The sequence below is a fragment of the Neolamprologus brichardi genome, chromosome 14 (assembly GCF_056152115.1).
Source record: "Neolamprologus brichardi isolate AB-2024 chromosome 14, ASM5615211v1, whole genome shotgun sequence".
NCBI lineage: Eukaryota > Metazoa > Chordata > Actinopteri > Cichliformes > Cichlidae > Neolamprologus > Neolamprologus brichardi.
Genome location: NC_142117.1, coordinates 14,356,675 through 14,377,491, shown reverse-complemented (window position 1 = coordinate 14,377,491; position 20,817 = coordinate 14,356,675). Strand labels below are relative to the sequence as shown.

At 38.4% G+C, this 20,817-nt stretch overlaps 1 protein-coding gene across 2 annotated transcripts; it reads right to left on the bottom strand.

Moving 5' to 3' along the window:
- Nucleotides 1-204: 204 nt before the first annotated feature.
- On the bottom strand, nt 205-14,599 carry LOC102778441 (acetylcholinesterase-like). Of its 2 annotated transcripts, XM_035911663.2 has the most exons (11): nt 14,428-14,599; nt 12,316-12,367; nt 11,326-11,625; nt 9,940-10,168; nt 9,605-9,737; nt 9,386-9,537; nt 7,631-7,817; nt 5,679-5,989; nt 2,953-3,162; nt 2,710-2,867; nt 205-746 (listed from the first exon to the last, which is right to left on the bottom strand). In XM_035911663.2, exons 3-11 carry the CDS (start codon nt 11,615-11,617, stop codon nt 652-654), a joined length of 1,767 nt encoding a protein of 588 aa, XP_035767556.2. In that variant the 5' UTR covers nt 11,618-11,625; nt 12,316-12,367; nt 14,428-14,599; the 3' UTR covers nt 205-651. The 2 variants fall into 2 exon arrangements, with proteins under 2 accessions (XP_035767556.2, XP_006799936.2); XM_006799873.3 differs by lacking the exons at nt 12,316-12,367; nt 14,428-14,599 and adding an exon at nt 11,825-11,966.
- Nucleotides 14,600-20,817: the final 6,218 nt, after the last annotated feature.

Sequence of the window (20,817 nt, the reverse complement as noted above, 5' to 3'; positions counted from 1 at the left end):
CGTGTTAAAGGTGACTGCCTGTGCAGTGCATGCACTCCGGTGCAGACCCCAGACATTATTTTGAATTGGAAGACCAGTGGTAAAGGGTCACAGGGTCATCCTTCAACCTGCTCACATTAGCTGTCAGCATCCTCTATTGGACATATGTACCATATCCATATGTTCATCCTGTTCACATCGAATGATGAGACTTCCTGCATACAATTGTTTAAATGTCAAAAGTTTTTTCTTCATAACAGTTCAACCCTTTATTGACATCATTGAGTTACTGAGAATTCACTGTCTGAGGGTAAATACAACAGTGCATGCAGACAAAAAAAGTATGTATAACTGAAAGAGGAATACATTTTTTTGTCAAATACAGTGATAATTTTGATTGATGATTATGTTTTATTGCTTTAGAAAGAGCAACTCTATCTGTAATTGTTAAGCAATTTGAATTAGGCGTGTTACCAAGTGTAATTCAAAGGGAAATCTAGGCCTGACTTTTGTTTTATACATGTTATGCACAGTTGGATTAACAATTAACAATGCTTTACTGGGACTCTGATATATTGGCACAACAGGCACCGACACACGTCACGTCTCCTTTCTGTCTGGTAAATTTACATAAATAGCCCAACTTTGTAGAAGACGGGCCTCTTCAGTCCATCAGTAGGTTAAAGTTATAACCAATAACATGAGCAGGAACAAATAATTACAGCGGAGTATAATCCCACTTGCATTATGACAAGACACCAGTTTATCTGTGGAGAAAAAAGCACAAGAACATCATGATGATGTTATTTCACAAAGAATCTTTTGCCTTTAGTTTACACGTGTGTGTGTGTGTGTGTGTGTGTGTACTGTTAGATGTTTCTCTTTGTTTTTGTCCTTTGATTTTTCCAATAAAAAAATATTTAATCGTCCTGCTATGTGGTGTATGATTACACAGTAAGTTTAATTGTGGAGGTGTATCAGTATTATTCACCCTTGTGTGAGCTATGCTCAGAGAAGTGATGACTGACCCTCCTCTCCTCCCACTTAGACCTCCAAAACTTAGGTGAAACACAAGGGGAGCAAGGCAGAATAAAGCTCTCCTCCACAAGCTAAACGCCTTCCTAACAAAACCTGATGTAATGCCTCCTACTTCAGATAACTACAGTAATGGTTAACAAATGTCTTCTAAAGTGTTACATATTAAGACATAATGAAAAAGTATCTAGTCCTTACAGGATGTTAAAATTGGGAAAACAGAAACTGAGAGAAAGAATGTGGTACACATTAGTGTCATTATTTAACAAAAACTAAGACAAAATGCAAAAAAAGATTATGAAAAACTAAGAATGACATATTTTTCAACAACTTCCAAAACCAACCTTAGAAGCAATAATTTGAAGTGATCATTTTCTATTTGACTTTATCAGCCTCTCACATTGTTGTGGATGAATTTTGGTGCACTCTTCTTTACAGTCTCGCTTCAGTTCATTAGGGTTTGTTTTTTAGAATAAGCAGAGATGAAAAAATACAGAAATTTTTACCTAAGCAGAAGTACAATGCAAAGAAAAAAAAAATAGCTATTTCAAGGACATTAGCTGTAACTTTAGCTATCAGACAAACTGTGCACATAAATATTTTGTGTGTTTGCTGATATTTGTGAAGCTTATAAAAACTTTTGAAATTACCTGCCACTTCAAAAAGCATTAAAATCTTTATGCTCTCTCCTCTTCTCTAGTGCTCTACAGTGCTACAATTCATGACATCTGCACCAGAAGTGCAATAAAATCATTCTGGCCCGATTTAACCTCCTGAGTACAGTGCTGTAAATGATGCTTAAATTATATTTTTTGGACATTTCATATCTTTGTATATAGCTGGCTCAATATTGTTCCCTCCATTTAAGCACAAATAAGTTTTGGTTCGCAGGGCAGGGAAGTAAAAACTTCCCTGAAACGTGTTGAACCTTAAGTGAAAACTAAAGTAAAATTCCAGATATTTCTGAAACAATGTAAAATTTTGTCAGAAAAATTAATATTCAAGTAATGTACCGATATCTGGAAACAGGTACAAAGCATTTGTACTTCATCACTTCCCAACTCTAGAGACAAGAGACTTTCTCCTAACAACCTTTCCAAACACGCCATACTTATTCTGTCTTTTTCTAGTTATAGTGTCATGAACTTTAACATTTATGCTTGTAGAATCTGAGATCTACCTGCAGAGTTTTTGAAATTTCTCTGAATTTGCTGAGACATCCATTCCTGGTGTGCTTGGCAACTGTCTTTAATGTTTTCCACTGGATAATAATTGAAGGACTTCTTCTTTGGAAATAGCCCTATATCCCAGCAACAATTGTTTCTTCTAAGAGATGGCTGATGTATTTTCCTCAAATCCTCCAGACCAGCAAACTGGCAATATTTCAGTTATTATACGCATTCACACTTGGTGGTGACCAGTTAATCAAATAGATCTGAGTAGCAACACCTGACTGTAGATCACCCTCTTTATTCCTACAGAAGCACTTACTTTTTCAGAGACGGCTTCATTTTTTTAAAGTAAATAATGACACTGTGGAATGTGTAATTTTTTTTTACTTCATCTGAGGTTATATTTAAGATTAATTTTAAACCTGCCGAATTTAAAGAAAGTATACTTTCATTTAGACTATATATAGAGTGATCTTTATATATGTGTCATGCATGTATGTGTGTAGGTGTTTGTGTATCCAACCTGACACGCTTTGGACTTTTGGGATAAATTTGCTCCAGAGCTGACATTCTTTGGCTTTCATCATTGTCTTTTCTTCTGGATGTTTATAATTCAGTGTGACATACTTCTGCTCTTGAACAGTAAACACGGGCCACTTAGCTCCCTCAAGGCCTGGATTTCTGAAACAGACAATAAATCAGTTCTAAGAATCATCAGGGTCTTCACACTAGTTGAGTGTGTGTCTGACCATCTGGTTATGCTTACCCTGTACGAGCAAAGTTGGCCCAGTGTTTCATAAACTTCTTGGTCATATTAACTTCCTCCTTTGTGTATCCCAGAGATGCATTCAGAGGCATTCCGAATACAAATTCTATCTCATACCCATGCATAACACCCATCCACTCTGGCCAGGGATTGATTGATGAGTGGTGATCAAATAAATATACAAAAGGTTTACAACCATGTTGAGAGAGCCTGCAAAGTGTAAATAACAGAGAGATATTATTATATTACAACAGGTTAGCTCAAGATGGATGAAACATAACAGAAAAATAAATAAAGTGGTTCATACAAACTGAGGAGAAAACAAAAAAATGCAGAAACATTGTTAGTGTTGGTAATTGTCATTTTTATACTGGTTTGCAGTTTTCAACTATTAGTAAGGTGGCATTTCTTTAAACCAGCTCTATTTGTCAGTGTTTTGTCAGGATTTGTTTGCAATAATCGCAAGAACACAAGAGTTGAGTCTTGTTCTTGTTCTTAGTCTCTAGATGTTGTGAGAATTACGGTTTGTTGCAGCAGCTTCCGTAGTTAAGTGTGTTTTGCGGTTTTATTCATAGTTTCTTTTTTGTCTTTTTTTTTTAGATTTCAGTTTTTACAAACCATGGATCTTAGTCGTCTTTTTTGTAATTTTATGGTCCTCACTGTCTTTTTTACATTTGTCATGATGAGGGGTAACACTGAGTGGAATGGCTCTGTGTTTCTATACACTCAGGATCTGGCACTTTCAAAAACACAACACTGCTGCCTGTAGCTAGACTGTTCATCCTGCAGGAACTCAAAAGGTAAGTAATCGGTGCCAGGCCAGAGTAAGAATATGATCAAGGAGAAGGAAACATAAACCCTCCTTTCCACCGGTCATCATAGGGAATGTGAGGTCTCTGACTAAAAAAGTGGATAACTGGTAAGCCATCAGAGTAATCGGCAGTATCAGGAGCGCAGTGTATTATGCTTTACAAAGGTACCTGGACCGCACCACCACAGTATCCAACTTTTTCATAGTTTGGCTGACAAAGACGCCAAGCTGAGCAATAAGAAGAAAAGATGGAGAGATTGCAGCGTTTGTTAATAAATGGTGATGCAATCCAGGACATGTTATTTTAAAGGAATCTCTCTGCTTGCCAGACATTGCACTTTTAGCTTACAGTACTGCTCATATTATCTACGATGAGAATTCTCCACTATATTAATACGTGTTTATGTAGCAGCTGATGGGTCAGCAGCATATGACATCACACACGGGACTTTCACTGACCTAAAGCATAAACCCCCAGAGCCTTTCATCACCATCACTGGCGGTTTCAACCATATCCGTCTAGCCTCCACTATGCCAACTTTACAGCAGTATCTGGTCCGCAAAACATGGAAAAATAAAACTTTGGATCTTCTGCACACAAACATGCAGGATGTATATAAAGCCAGTGCCCTCGCCAACTATGTAGATCAGACCAAAAAGAGGTCCTTCTTGCAGTTCTAAGACTTCCTGTTGCCACCAAGCCTGTGAGAAGAAGTCTGGAGTCAGGGAGCCAGTGAGACTACATACTGGGACATGCTGAATGAAAAGTAGAGGATCTTCAGGCCTGGGAACAAGGAAAAGTTGAGAAACCTACACCATGATCTAAAGGCAGGGCTGAGAAGGTGTAAAGATACCTACAGAGAGAGGCTGGAAACCAAACTCCAGTTGAATAATTTCAAACAATTGTAGAGAGGGATGCAGCTGATCACTGGCCTCAATCAAAGAGATCAACAGCAGCAGGAGGGCAGCATGGATACAGTCAATGAGCTACGTGTTTTACAACAGGCTGAGTACTAGACCTCTGTTGATCTCTTCACACAGCACCAATCTAACTACACCACCACAGTGACTTCATCAAGGCAAAGCTGCAGGCCTTGATCGCATCAGTCCCAGGGTCCTGAAGTCCTGCGCTACCCAGCGGTCTGCCATCCTGCCCTTCAGCCTGCCACATCTATTACAACTGTGGTCTTCTTCTTTTTGTCAGCCATAACTATGTCTGGTTGGCTGGCCAGCAGCTGCTTGTCAATGTGGAAGTCAAAGTCCCAAAGGACCTCGGTCTTGACTACTTAGGTCTTGTTCTGCTGGCATGATCAGAGCCTCTGTGTTGTCCATTAAGCTGGCTTTTTCTAGTCACTGTGGATGGAACCCTTCATGGACTGTGTGGAGTTTTTGTGTCTTGACATCAGTCTTATCTATCTTCTTCTGTGACCACCTTTTTATTTCAGTGTGTTATCTGACCTGGCGCATATGGATTGTTACCTTTGATCTTATTCTTACCATTGCGTAAAAGAAAAAGAAATCAGTTTTACCTTGATTCTCCCCAATATTGATTTTTTAAGCACATATGTTGTAAAGTGGAGTGATGAAAAATACATGGAAAAACATTCCCAATATATCCATAACCATTTTTCTTGTGCTTACCAGAAAAAGTCTCATAACAAATATTCACACACAATCTCACCATTGCAGCACCTTTTTTTTAAGTTAACATTTAAATGTATTCATTGCTTTACTACCATTACTGTAAGATACTACTATACAATAGTATCTTGAACAAATCTCACCTTGTTTGATTTAGCATGCTACTGTATGTTCTTAAAAAACAACTACCAATACAATTCTGAGACTTTAATTAGTAATTTTTGAGTTTATTAACTGTGACTAAAAAATATGATCAATAAGAATTGCTCATTACCTGTGAGCAAAGTCGAGCACTGAACAAATGAACATTTGATCTCCAGCAAGACTACATAGAGAGTCACGGTTTTTCACCCTGTTGTCCTCATCTGTCCAATCCGTGTAATGGAAAATGGCTGCATCTCTCGTGACATCACTCGCAGTATCCATTGCAAGCGTCACTCCTGCCAAGAATTCATTTCTAGTGATGAGACTCTGACTGGTGATATTAAATCCGGGGACTGCATAAACAACAAAATATGTCCCTTCATCCTTATTTAAGCCAAACATCACATCTTTCTTTGCAAAGTTACCAGTACTTAGAAGTACCTGCAGAAGGAAGAGAGAAGGTTGTTTAGTGGTTTTTGTGAAGCCAGATGTTTGTTTGTCTTGTCAGTTAATTTGTTTATACATTCATACAGACACACACACACACACACATATATATATATATATATATATATATATATATATATATATACTTGAGCATTCAAACATGTGTTGACAGAAAACATATTAGCCATGATTACAAGGAATCAACTGTTTCTGCCCATCAGTCTGGGAAGGCCATTTCCAAACAATGTGATGTCCATGATTCTTAAGTGATCCAACATTAGACCACATAATGATCAGAGAAATTATAAAAAGCCAGATGGCTACAACAGTCCTCAGGTAGCATATTAAATACTAAAATTCATGACAGTACAACTGAAATTCTCTCTCAAAAATGAACATGACAGGATGGCTTAGGTTGCAAAATTGCAACTGAAGAAGTCACAAAACTTCTGGAACAATGTCCTTTAGACAGACAGGACCAATGTGGAGATAGGATTGTGATAGTAGGCTCAAATGTGAAGCAGTCTCCCTAACAGCTTAACCTTAGGCAAAACTGGGTCATGCAACAGGACAATTAACCCAGGCACACCAGCAAATCTACAAAAAAAAAGTCCAGACCAAGTGTTTGTGGTGGGATGTCAAGAGACTTGTGCATAAGCAAATGTCCATTAACCTCAATGAACTGAAGCAACATTGTAAAGAAGAGTGGGCCAAAAGTGATGAAGAGTCATGAAGTTGTACATAAAGCAGTTACATCAAGTTATTCCTGTGGAAAATGGTTCTACAAGCTACTGAGTCACAGTGTATACTTTTTTAAAATATTTTTTTTCCCCACACACTGCTTCTTTAACTTTGTTTTTAATAACTAATAAATCACTCGGTGCAAGATGCCATGTACTGTAGTTCATCTAAGGTTGTATTTTATTTATTTTAAAATCTGGTAAAAAACCAGATAATTGTGATTTTTTTTTTCATGTATAACCTTAGAATTAAAGAGGGTATACTTCCCTTTGATTTTTTTTTTTTTTACATGTGGACTGGTTGCATGCAACTTTTTCCTTAAACCAGTGTTTCCCAACATTTTGGAGGCACGGCACATATTTCACATTATAAAAATCACACGGCACACCACCAAACAAAAATGTCACAGAAAGGACATTGATATTTTTTCCCGCGCACCAAATATAGGAGATTTTGCTCATCTGGGTAGGAATTTTTTCCAGGATCCAGGTCAGATTGACTACTTTTTCTTTTCAAATATTTATCTATTGTTATTATGTGCTGCGTTGTCTCACTCACAACATGACTATTAGGTCATTTATTCTTCGTCTTTTACTATTTCACTGTCAGTTGGCAACCAATTTAATTAGAGCAGATAGTTGTATTGCCCTCTATTTGAAGAGAATGTAATTGTTCTGCCCGTTACTCAGGTGGAACCAGTTAATCATCCACGGCACACCTGATCATTTTTCACAGCACACCCATGTGCCGCGGCACAGTGGTTGGGAAACACTGCCTTAAACCCATTATAACTGAACTTATTGTAAGTATGAACTGCACTTATTGGAGATGCATGATGTAGCAAAAAAGTATTTCTTAAAGAAAGTCAACCAAATGTCAAATATGGGTACTCACGTCAACGTCATCTGGTAAGAAGTTCCCATCAACATGAGGCGTAAAGGGAAGACTTAATAGTGACGATTGAGTGAGAACGTCAAATTGCTTGGTTGAGACTTTTTGAGGATCAGCCTGCTGCAGACAAGCTTCTAGACGAGCTGCAGGAGATGAGGGACAATCCACCAGTTTTGCCAGCATAAGAGACCTAAATATTGAAAAAGAAAAAGAAAAAAATGAGGAAGAACTCATAGAATCAAACTTTTATATCTGGCTTTAATTATGTAGATCAATGCAATATGATCTCACAGACAGTATGAAAGACAAATGTAGATTTTGGAACTGAATATTGAAGTCAAAAATCATGGTTTTTTTTGTAGTAGATAATTCACACACACACACACACACACACACATTATTATTTATTTATTTTTACTGTGATTGTGACGGCTGCACTTACAGCCACACAGTGGTAATACCCACCGTGTTAGTGTAGAGGCTTATAAGTAACATTGCATTCACATTTGTCTTTCTTTAAATATAGGAATTAATTTACAGGACAATAAATAACTGGTTTTGGTTTAGAGTTAATTCACATATCCACATAACACTGCATTCTAAAATAAGTGCGCACATTTTAGTTTACACTGTTATGTATGATTAATCTTTTCTTTTCTGAGTTACCTTAGTTGCAGCTGTTCCAGTCCCTTGATTAAGGAGCCAGGAGGTGGAAAAGGGGCGGAGCGAGCTTTAAAGGAAGACTACAAATTGGCTCATGCCATAACTCGGGACCATGGGGGGGAATTGGAGTTCATTATGTTTGGTTTAGTTAGGTTTTGTGTGTTTTACCCCTTCTTGTGTTTTTTGTGGGCTGATCAGCCACTATTTAAGTTCCCCCTTTGTCTCGTTAAGTTAGGTCAGTTTGTGTGAGTTATCAGTAGTGTTGTCAACTTTGAGTAGAGTTCTGTTATTTTGACCTCTTTTATGGGCCCAAGATTTTGATTCTTTTTGCATGAGTTAACCAATTATGTTTTTTGGGTTAAATAAAAAATCTTTTTTTTGGAGTTTAACCTGTGCCTAAGTTTCCTTCACTGCTCAGTCCATCACAGTGATCAAAGCCTTTTTTGACAAAAATTAATATATGTTTTTATCTATTACAAAGCCACAGTGTTCTTGTTAGTCTGTTAATCTGATTGCTAAGAATTGTTAAAATTAAACGTGTCTGTATACAGAAAGACTACTGTGTGTAAGTATCTTCAAATTTGGCAGATCCTTGTAAACTTAGCTGCAGCCTGGGACAACAGCCAAGTCCTCACTCTAGTAGGATATTTTTAACTGTGTGGGATCACCACAGCCATTGACCCGAAGCACAAAACTAAACACCTCGATACCTGGTTAGTATAAAACTGCAATGAAAAACATCATTGGTGTGCTAGCCAACACTTCAAAATTAGCTATAGCCACTGCTGTGTATTCTTTTTACACTAAACTCTGGAAGGTAGTATCAGAAATAATATCAGAATATCAGGATGTATTAATGTTTGTAAGTAATATCAGTTTCAATATTGGTATTGATAAAATCCTAACCGTACCTATATGGACAGAGGATGAATGAAAATGTTGACCTACTGTTGGAGCTAAAGGCAAAGTCATCAGGTTTCAGCCTCTGGAAATCTTCAGACTTTTTAATACACTTGTCATTTTGTCAGTCTAGATACAAGGGTTAAGTCAACCAAGTTGGCTCAAGGCAAAGATGATAAAAAAAATGTACACTACCTGTCCCAGGCCTCAGTCTGACTAATTGTGGCCCAGTATGCATTGGGGGAGCCACTCTGCATCACAGCCCTTTGAAAAAGATCCTGGCTGCCCGGCGAGAGCAGCTGGAAGCCAACAGATGCAGACCCAGCACTTTCTCCAAACAGAGTAACCTGGAAATAATGCCAAATTAAAATTGTTTCAACATGTGAAAAACCTTTCTAGAATTAAGGCATTTACCTTCGAAGGATCACCACCAAAAGCTGCAATATTATTTGCAACCCATTTAAGAGCCAAGCGCTGGTCCAAAAGGCCTGCATTACCCTGGATATTTGTGTTGTCGGGAAGAGACAGGAAACCAAACGCTCCCAATCTGTTATTGATGACCACAACAATAAGGCATACTGACAATGTATGACTGAAGCTAAATCACAATATTGCTTACTCTTATTATTCTAAAAAGAATATCACCCAGATTTGTCATACTCAATTTTATTTTCTTGTATAAAAGTGTAGAGTTTCTAGTTATATATAATAACTATATTTAATTACTATTAGTATTTATTACCTCTTACCTGTAATTTATTGATACCACAACAACACTTTCAGATTTACTCAGGAACCGGCCGTCGTAAATGTCCAATGACGATGTTCCTGAGATGAAGCCACCACCATGAATCCAGACAAGGACAGGGGCAAGTGGTGCAGGCTGTGTTTTGTTGAAACGTGGTGACCAGACATTTAGGTACAGACAGTCCTCACTCAGAGGAGTGTTTGGGTTCCACATTTCTACACCTTTGAACCCTGGAAAGAATTTTGTTAGATAACAGCAGTAGTATAATTATATAATTTTAAAGAGCCTGATTGGGACAACATTACTGCAATCTACAAGTTCAAATTAATTTATTCATCGGTCCATTTCATTTTATTAGCTTGAAGAAAAATGAACTTGAATTTATCATTAATGTACTGTGTACAGTTGTATGGTTGTTTTTACCTAGAATGAGAATCACTGACAACAACCTGATAACAGTGAGTTAGGTTCATTTCTATCTCTGATGTCATATCTAAATGAAGTGAGTGTGCTTATTACATTGAAATATGTCTGGTATCCGTTGCAGTAGTCCAACAATCTCCGACAGGTGGCTTCATCTATAAATACAGCCAGCCCAACCGCAGTAATTCTCTTGAGTGAGGGGAAAGGCTTTTGAAAAATTTGACTTGTGTATTCGTGTTAAGGAATATATGAAAGCGTAATGTGTAAGAGACACATTCTTTATCAGTCTAGAAAATAATAATACAAAAAAAATTGCTTAACATTTATGGGTCATGTCCAAGATTTACTTTCGCAATTAAAAAAAGTGTTTAGTTGGGAAAGGGAAGGCGTACACTATGAATGAGATCGTGTTTCCTAACTGCCACTCCCCACTAAAACATTACTCTGAAATGAATACAGTGCAAAAAAACTCATGCATGACAAAACTGTCCGAGAGCAAAATGCTACCCTTTATAAGCTAGCGTTTAGGTAACATAAAATGTTTTTTAAAAAACAGTCTAAAGTGGATTGCAATCCTAACTCTCTCTCTCTAAAAAGAAAAAAAATGAAGATTACTTATCAGTCAAACAAGTGATGAATTAGTGCTATCGGGTATGATAAATATTTTTCTTCTGATTTACCATCAAATGCAGGTTTTATTTTTAAATAAATTATAAAATAATATTATTCATTTATTTATAGTAATGTAACTCTTTTCTCTGGTTATTGTTTAGATAAAACATGTGTACATAACATATAAGAAATATGTTGAAAATATTTATTTAAAACTATGTTTGGATTTTGTTTAGTCCTTTGAATATTTCATATTATGTAGTGGCTATATGTATGTAAATGTACAGATATGCACTATCCATTATACAGTCTGTGCATGCATTGTGCCCAGTTGTGTTAACGTGAGTCCTACCAGGAAAGGCTGTATCAGGCATTTGGTAGCAGGAATTTGGAAAGTTGGTAGCATCCTTCACACCATCCCATTTCTCTACTGGCTCTGGCGCTCTGAATCTTAATTTCCCAACAGGTGGTTTTCCAAAGGGAATTCCAAGAAAGGCTCTAACATCCGAACCCAGCACAGAAAGCAATTTTCCTTGAATTTTCCCATTGCTTGTACTGATCACAAGGTCATCTTGAGTGCCAAGTGATAATGTCAGAAAATTAAGCAATATAACAAGAAGTACACACTGAGAGTTTGCAGCCATGGAAAATCCTGAGGATAGAAAAATAAAGACATATTACATTCAAGTATTTCACATACATACAAACAAATGCTAATACAAAAACTGATCCTGCCAGAACACTACAATATGGCCCTAACTTTAACTTTTTAAGTGCAATAAGCATTGTAGTATAAGTAAGACTTTGTAGACACTAAAAAAAAACAAAAAAACATATGCAGATAAACATACCAGCATTCTGGATACTATTGAAAGTCAATCAAGCATGCCTCTGTTAACTAAAATAGCTTGTCTTCAGGTCATAGAAAGTTTAGGGTGGGTCGATGTGTGTGGATATATTGGGCAGAGACCGTGGGTGTGTATGTGCGCGTGTGTGTGCGCGCGCGTGTGTGAAAGAGAGAGAGAAAGAGAGGGAGAGCGAGAGAGGGGATCATTCCCGCTATCAGAGTGTCACTTTAAAAGCGTCTTTAATCCTCGGATATTCACAAATACTGAAGCTGTTGGCGAGTATAAAAACTGCAAGTAACTGCACGCGCGCAGATCATGTGTGAAGCCGCCTTACTTTGAAAAGGCACAGACTAAGCGAGGTTAGAGTGAAAATCGCGCACAGCTGGTTCGATGCGCGCAATGGGGACACAAGCGCTCATGCAGAGATTATTATAAATGACTGCAAGAATTAAATCCGCCAGTGCCAGTTTATAAAAGCTTTAGTGATGTCTTACCTTGTCAGCTAGCAGTTTGTGTCTGTCTGGAGTGAGTGAGGAGGGCACGGCACTGATAGGATGAAAACATGGACAACCTCTGTCCAGTATTCCCTGGACCGGCCCAGTGCACCACCCACTACTACTGCTGCTGTAGATACGCTTATGATTACTTTTATATAATAAAACACAGTAATACCTGTCCCTGAATACAATTAATAATGGTAAAAGCCAAAAACATTGCCCTCATAATCATATTATGAATGATAATAAAGAGTGAGTGAAGAGCAAAATTTTGTGAATAAAGTCTTCAGTTTTATTATCTTTAGAAAATACATTTTCTTGAAGAGGAAAAGGAAAGTTTGATTTGCAGTATTATGATTGTAACGATTTGTGAGTGCTGGTGTGATATTAATGTATAAAATGCACTCTTGCTGTAGCATTGTTATTTTTTATTTATTAATGATTTACAACAATTTATTTACACACACACATACACATAAATACATGTGTATATATATATATATGGGCTGTTTCTTTTCATAATGACACATCCCTTTATTTATATCACAATCAGAATCTTTGTATTGTCATTAAACTTCAGATGTTAAACAAAATTAGAAGCAACTCACTGCTAGCAGCATTTAGAATAAATAGCAAAACACAAATAAATAGCTAGAAAAGAAACCCAAATAAAATGTAACTGACAAATATACAAAACTAAAGAAATGTCGGTTTATAATGTAAAGTTGCTCTGAAACACTGTCTTTCTCAAGGTTAATACAGTAATGCATGCAGAAAATGGATCTAAGAAACTGTAAATAAGAAAATTAATGCATAATTAAACCTGGAATACATTTTTGTGTAAATATAAACTCTTGGATGTATTGAATGCACTAAAAATGAAATTAAGCCATTGTCTTTTATGACTGTTATGTTACTGTTGCTTTAAAAAAAGAAAAGAAAACAAATATATCTGTAATTGTTAACAAACCTGAATTAGGTATGGTGCCAAGCATAACCCAGAGGGAAATCCAGCCCTGATAATTATCATTCTGGACATGGATAATTTTTTTTTTTTTAATGAACTCCATGGAAACTTAATTTCATCATTCTATGTAGTCACGCAGAGCCTCCTTAATTCTCATTATACCACTTCCTGTGTCTGTGCCTTGTTTATTTCTCACATCGCTGTCTGCTTATTATACCTGTCATTTCTTTTTTTTTTTTTTTCGGGGGGGGGGGGGGGGGGGGGGGGGGGCGCATCTTTGCTTTTCTTTCCCACTCCTGTGGTCAAAGCTAGAGAGAAATCTAAACCCCTTTGGAACTTTTAATAGTGTGTAGTTTAAGCACATGTTTGTGTATGCCCCCTCTATACGTGTGTGTGTGTGTGTGTGTGTGTGCGTGCATGGTTTCATGTTATTTATAGCATGTTATGTGCAGTTGGATTAACAATAAACAAAGGCTTACTGGGACACTGATGCAATGTCTTGGCACAACAGACTGAGGCACAGACACAGGCCGCATCTGTGTATGTCAACCAGATTAATAATGCGTTCCCTATCATGGTGAGTACTGAAGATTGAATTTAATTTTAGACATGGAAACATTCAACCCTATACCCTAGGCAAGGATTTGTTTCCTTTTTGTGTCTCTCCATCAGTCTACCACTCACTTTTAAAGCCTCTTGCTCTTTCAGTATGCCAACCAGCTGTAGTCATGGACATCAGCTTAGGAGAAAGGGAGCCACGGGTGTTCTGGCTTTTTAGAGTTATGTACAACTCAGCAGGAGGGTTTGATAGATATGCGGACAGTGACAGAAAAATGCAGAAAAATGAAGCAGAACCATTTGTTTTAGAAACAGCACAGCAGTATTCACTACAAATGCATATTTAATCAAGAATTAGGTTGCCAGGATCCAAGTGAGCATCTGGTGTTTTTCCACTGCCTTCCTGTGTTTTGCTCCGTCTACCTTCTTGACAAAACCCTCGTTCCTCACCTGTTATCCGCTCACAATGTTCAGCAAGGCTGTATTTAAGATCAGTGCAGTCACCTATTCCAGTTTGTCAGCTGCCGCATGGTGGTAACCAGGCCTCATTGCTTCTTGTTTACATGTTCATGCTCTGTACTTACCTCAGTCTCCTTGTGTCTCCAGTTTCCTCATCAAGTCACCGCTTCACTCCCCTGCAGCTTAATTACCTGGATGCTGGTCTCCTTGTCAAGATTCTCTGCACCTCTCTGCAACCCACTTGATTGGAACCGCATTCACTCACTCACCTCTCGGACGCTCACTAGGTTGCCCTCCCCAAAACCTCACAACCTCTGCCTGCAAGTAAGCCCACAGAATCAGTATTCCTCTCTCCTCCCCTCATTAACTCCTCACTCTCAGAACCTAACCAAACTCTCCCTCTGTTCTAGTGCCTCCACGTCAGAGACTCAACACTACGTATCCTCTTGTTGTCATTTCCAGTTTCTGTTTTCACAGCGAAGCTTGTTAAAATCTTAACGCTGTTCCATTAGGTTTCCACATTTGAGTCCCCTCCCACGTACTGGCCTCCGGGCCCCCTTGACATAGGTGTGTAAAGGAAGAAATGGAAGATATTTGATAGGACCCTTTGAGAAAATGTTTTCTTTCTGTCATTCAGAATCATCAAAATAAGCCTGCAGACTGAAATGGAAACCCCACCCCACCTCAAACACACAAGTTAATTTCAGCCATGCCCCTTTAATGTCAGTCTTCTGTTATGAAGCCAGGGATAAGCAGCAAAAAATAAAATAAATAAATAAATGAAAATTAAAAAGAAACAGAAAAAAAACCTATTAAATTCATTTCTGTGTGAAAGCTTGGAGCAAAGAGATATAATAATAATATCCAATCACAGTGTCATAGAGAAGGATATTAGTTTATGCCATGCTCTCTGTATCTGTTTCTGTTTTATTTGAATTTGAGCTGTGTGTGTGCACGCGCAAGCATGTGTGTCCACATGTGTACTGAAATATTCAAAGTGGAGCTGAGGTACTTTGCTCTTGCACTTGGTGATTGTGACGACCCTCTGCACTTTACCTTCCTATCTTTCTGTTTGTTAGGTTGCTGTGTCTTGCAGATCCTGCAGAGGAGGTGAAATCTGTGCAAAATCAGCAGTGGTGGTCAGTGTGGCAGTGCTCCATAAAAACACCTTAGAAGTAGGTTGCTGTGTGGGGCTCCTTTGGATTTTTCTTTTGGATTTTTGATTTTAGTTGCAGTTTGGTTTGTTTTCTTGCACGAAATCACTGTATTCATCACACCTTCATTCACTCACTCACTTACATCATCGGTGTGGTGTATAGCTCACTGGAATGGGCAAGCAATCCAGGTTCTGAAAGGTTGCAGCAGCCTGGGTTTGGTTTCATCCCAGACTATTTCCTGCATCATTCTCTCTCTCTCCTGTCTGTTCTCTGTGTTTGCTGTCTATTAATAATAGCTAAACATGGCAAAAAAACTTCATTGGGCAATTGGTATTAATGCATTGTCAAACATACATCTTTAAACAGCATGACAATGATATTTAATGAAATAAATCACATAAAATATCCCACTTAAGGCAGACAAAAGTTACAGCTTTTAAATTTTAGATTCAAACTAGGTGTGGGACTTGATTAAAAATATTAATCTATTTAAATAGAGGCTTTGTAATTAATTAATCTTGATTAACCACATTTAATCGCACAAGGAAATTTGTCCCTCTAAATTTTTTTTTATATTTTATTTTAAAGGGTTTTAGTCGGCGACAGAATAAATAATAGACATGGACATGAATATTGTAAACTCGAGCTCTTTTAACTTATGGGGGAAAATGTTTAAACTGCATTTCAGTGCAAAACAGAACGACAAAAATAATATCCCTGGCCAAAATTGGGCAGACTTAAAAATAAAATGCTATTTTAAGTACTTTATGTACATTTTCGTACTTTGGTACTTGGTATATATAAATGGTATTTTCTTTAAATAAATTTAAATAATAATAATAAAAATTTCATAAACTTAAAGTGCAGTTTTTCTTCTTAAAAAAATAACGCAGAAACATAAAAGGTTATTTAACCAGCTTCACCTTTAAACTCTGAGTAACCTTAGCCAACATTATTTTGTACATTAGGCTAAAACAGTGTGATCATCAAGCATTTTAGTGCAAAAAATAACAAACCCATTGGACTCACAATACTTCCATGCTTATTTACTCTCCGTCTCTTTCAGCCAGTTACTTTGACAAACTGGCCTGTTCAACGTTTCAGAGCTCATGGCATCTCTTTTTTCTGTTACTAAGTGAGAACAGTCTCTCACATGGGACAGAAGTGGCAGGACTAATCAAATACTTGCGGGCCAGGAGAGACAGCTGTGGGTGGGTCCCTGCTCAACAGGATCACCACTGCAGCAGGCAGTCAGTCTCACTGATGGCGGATTCTGCTCTGTACAAACTCAGGGCCCTGTTACACAGAGCTTCCTCATCAGAATCAGATTCTGAAGACAATGAAGAGAGGAGGAGGCTCTCTGTCTTTGCTGGCTCCTTTGTGGTGGCATCTTTACACTGTTCCTGCAGCTGGTCCACAAGGCTGGTCCAAACCTCTTCTAGCGCTCCCCTTGCAAGACACTTTAAATCCTGGAAGCGTGGGTCAAGCACCGTAGCTATCTTGAGTCACTGACAGTTGAGTGTAGCTGTTGACTTACTAATTCTAGTCCTGAAGCCAGACATTTCATCAAGTTTGTGCTGCCAACACCTTTTGTTGGTACTTGGACTGCTAGCACTAACAGCTCCCAGAGTTTCTATGCTCGCTGCAACATGTTTTGCATTTAGATGGTACCGAAAGGTTGAAGTGCTTCGGTAGTATGCAGACTCCTTGTTGCAGTTTTCACAAAACCACGCTTTTATCAAGGCTTCTGTCAGGTAGTCTTTTGAAATTAAATTTGCTTCCAATCAGTCCTAGCAACACGCTTTCTTCTGATTCTTTGTAGCGCTGATGTGTGCATCAGTGTAATCGGTATACCAGGAAATTGCGCAGTGACAAAAGTTCCCCTTTGTTTGGAAAGCAAAGTGCGATTAAATGCATTATTTATTTATTTTTGTTTATGTATTTACTTTTTTCAAATTCATTAATCATAATTAACACATTAAATTCCCACCCCAAATTTAAGCATCGCAAAATATGCCTGAAACATCACCAAAATAACTACTGAAAAACCTGTCTTCACTCTCCTACATCTCCTTCCATGGCACAAGCTTCACTAAGGAGCACAGATTAACATAAAAGCCATTGAGCTCTTTTAGGGGTGGGAACTTACCTAAGATGGAGGAAGGTAATGAGTGCAATGAAGCTAATTGAGAAATCCCTTTAGTAAAAAAACAAAACAAAACAAAAAAACAGTCTGGGACTCACAGTCAAGTGGAAGATTGAAATTTACAACCTTGGACTTTGGACATTTTGAAATCCACTAAGTATATTTGTTACCAGCCAGATAATCCCCCGCCGCCCCGCCCTCTCCTCCCTGTGCCGCAAGCAGCAGGCGCACCTCGCAAACGGAGAGCGCCCTTACTCCCAGCAAATGGGCGATAGAAAACCGATTGGTGCCTATGCCATTCCCAATATGCGCTGGCATGATGTCGGGGCAGCATGAGTACGAGCAATTGTTTTTTTTTTGTTGTTGTTGTTTTTTTGCCGATGTCCATGTTGCCGCTCCCCACCATGATGCCGCCCCGGGGAACCGCCCGTGTCGCCCGTATCAAAAACTGTTACTGCTTGTAATGAAGACTGAGTAAATGTTGATGTAACGTAAGCAGTCCAGATAATTTAAGCTTAACTCAGGAGGGAGTCCAAGCCTAATTAAAGCTGCAAGCAGCGTTACGAGGGCCCTCGCACCCCGGAACGTCGAGCCACGCCCAACACCTAAAACCAGCACGTCCGATCTGATGTCACATTGATGGAATTCATGCATTTAACCACCAGCTAACAATTCATCTCATTCAATCATGATTATAGTCGTCCCACTAGGTGGCGCTCTAACCATTACTGACAAATGGCATAACAAACATTTCCGAGCTTGAGTCTCATCATGCCTGCGAAGTTTGGGAGAGACTGGACATTATGTTTTTGAGTGACAGCAGATTACTGCTTTTTGGCGAGTGATTCAAACTCCACGTGCCGCCATGACCATCCCATTTCCCTGAATGTAAAAAGCTTTGCAATTTAACATCACAAAGGTCTTTAGATGCCATGCACTGCAGATCGGTCCAATCTGATGAAATCCCTTGGAGGAGTTCGTCAAAGTACGGAGCCTGAAAAGAGGGGAAAATGTCGCCAAAATTACACATTAATTTTAAAATGGCTGACTTCCTGTTGGATTTGGGATATTGCTCCAAGAGACTTTTTTGTACATCTTGATATCCTTCATAAGCTTACCAGGTTTCAGACTCATCGATAAAACACAGAGCAGGGGCTGTTGTTTTGAAATTTTGTAGGGGGTGCTGTGGAGCCATTTTGCGCTATTCAATGAAAATGATCACATAACAAGAAAGCCCTCATCACATTGGAGGTGTGTGCCAAATTTCAAGACTTTTTAAACTTTCCAAGCCCCATCAAAGTTCGCCATGCTTTCGGGGTCACACCCTTTCGCGAAAAGTCACAGTTTTCACTGTAACCCAAGACCAACTCCTTAAGGCTTTTCTGGAGAAATTTGAGGCTGCAGATGTCACCCATCACTATACTGTACCCCAAAGTGTAAAACATGACATTTCCTGTGTTCCCACTAGGTGATGTCAAATATGGCAGTTGAAAAATGTTCAGGGGTGGAGCCTTATCATATGTGTGTGTAACACCCCTTTCAACACTTGGGATACAGATTTAAATGGTTACCTGTGTGTTGGGCCAATAGCTGAGGTTCGACTACTGGAGCAGAGTGGATGACTAATGAAACGCTCAGAGAACTTGGTTTGATCAGTTTGTATTCACAATTAAAGAATCTCACATACATACATTGAAAACAATAACAGTACATGAAAGGAAAAATTGGGCCCAAGTCAAGGAAAATAATAAACAAAACACACACACACACCCCTGGGGGGTTTGACTCATTCTCTCTCGTGTCAGCCGACACCCTTAAGTGTGAGTCCAGCAATGAGGATTCTCCTTGCAGGATGTGCAAAGGAGGAATGAAGTGCAAATCTGTCCTACCACTTAAATAGAGTTTGTACAGTTCACGGTTCGTCCAAAGAATTTAGTTCTCTTCTCAAAACAATCATCTCAAGGATCCTGGAGGGGTGGCTCGCCATCTTTGGACTGGATCATCACTGAACTGTACTCCCAAGTAAAAAAAAAAACTGACCTGTATAACACAGTCAGAATAACATTCAAAAATCTATATTTAGTCATTTATACATATATTCTTTCTTATGTTTCGTTCATACATACTAACAAATTTGCATTTTACCTTTCCAGTATACAGAAAGAACGACAGAATATTCCAAAACATAGACAATGATAACTTCTTACCAAAGTAACCAATAAAATGGGCTCTCCCGGAGCTTCAAAAATGGCGATGGTGCAGCGTTGTAGCACAACTACAAAGAAACATAACCCTATTTTCTTTAAACTGTATTCACCTCACAATGAACACAATTAAGGATTGATATAGGAACATATCAACATCTACAGCATACATATAACTTACAATCTTTACATGCATCGTCATAAGAAGCTAACAAACTCTAACATACAGTTTAATCCTTACAATCACACATGTACAGCCACATGGCTAATAGCAATAGCCGCTAGCATGTCGTCGTTATAGTTGCTTAAACTCACAATATTCTTGTTCACAACAAATTAACTCACCCAGAAGAATCCGAGCAGTAACAAACTCCTTTCTGGTTAACAACAATTTCCAGATAGTTTATTTCCACCGTACAATCCGACTGAATAAAAGCAACCACGCTTACAACTTGGAAAAACTGACTTTTCTTCCTCTCCCTCTTTCCTGATATCCGTAGCTGCTACGGAGTGAACGGCAGGAGGCGGTACTTCCCCCTGTATACTTCAAGGACCATCAGGACATTATAGACATCTTCTATTTTATTAATTCTCAACAAAATAATTTAACTTAATAAAACTTAACAGTGAACTCAAAATACTAACATCACTCATAACACACTAAAACCCTTAGTAACTCTCCAGGGTTACATGTGCTCTTTGGTCCAGATTGGACAATGTATGACAGAATGAGAAGCAATAAGATTTTCATGGCGAGTCATTGAAATTCGCCGTGGCGCCACCGCCTCACCGTAATGTGAAAACTCAAAAGCTCCGCAATTTAACATGGCCCAGGTGTGTAGTTGAAACTGACCAAATATGAAGCTTATATGACCAAATCCCAAGGAGGAGTTCGAAAAAGTTCGAGGCATGGAAATGGCAAAATTAGAGCCAAAATGTCACCTTCACCTCCAAATTGCGGACTTCCTGTTGGGTTTGCGTCAATGGCCCAATTGACTTTTTTGTTCG

Coding starts and splice junctions, on each gene's coding strand:
- LOC102778441 (XM_035911663.2), bottom strand. CDS start 11,617: ATGGCTGCAAACTCTCAGTGTGTACTTCTTGTTATATTGCTTAATTTT. Junction 10,169..11,325: donor GCCTGATACAGCCTTTCCTG/GTAGGACTCACG, acceptor AATTCTTTCCAG/GGTTCAAAGGTGTAGAAATG. Junction 2,868..2,952: donor GCCAACTTTGCTCGTACAGG/GTAAGCATAACC, acceptor TGTCTGTTTCAG/AAATCCAGGCCTTGAGGGAG.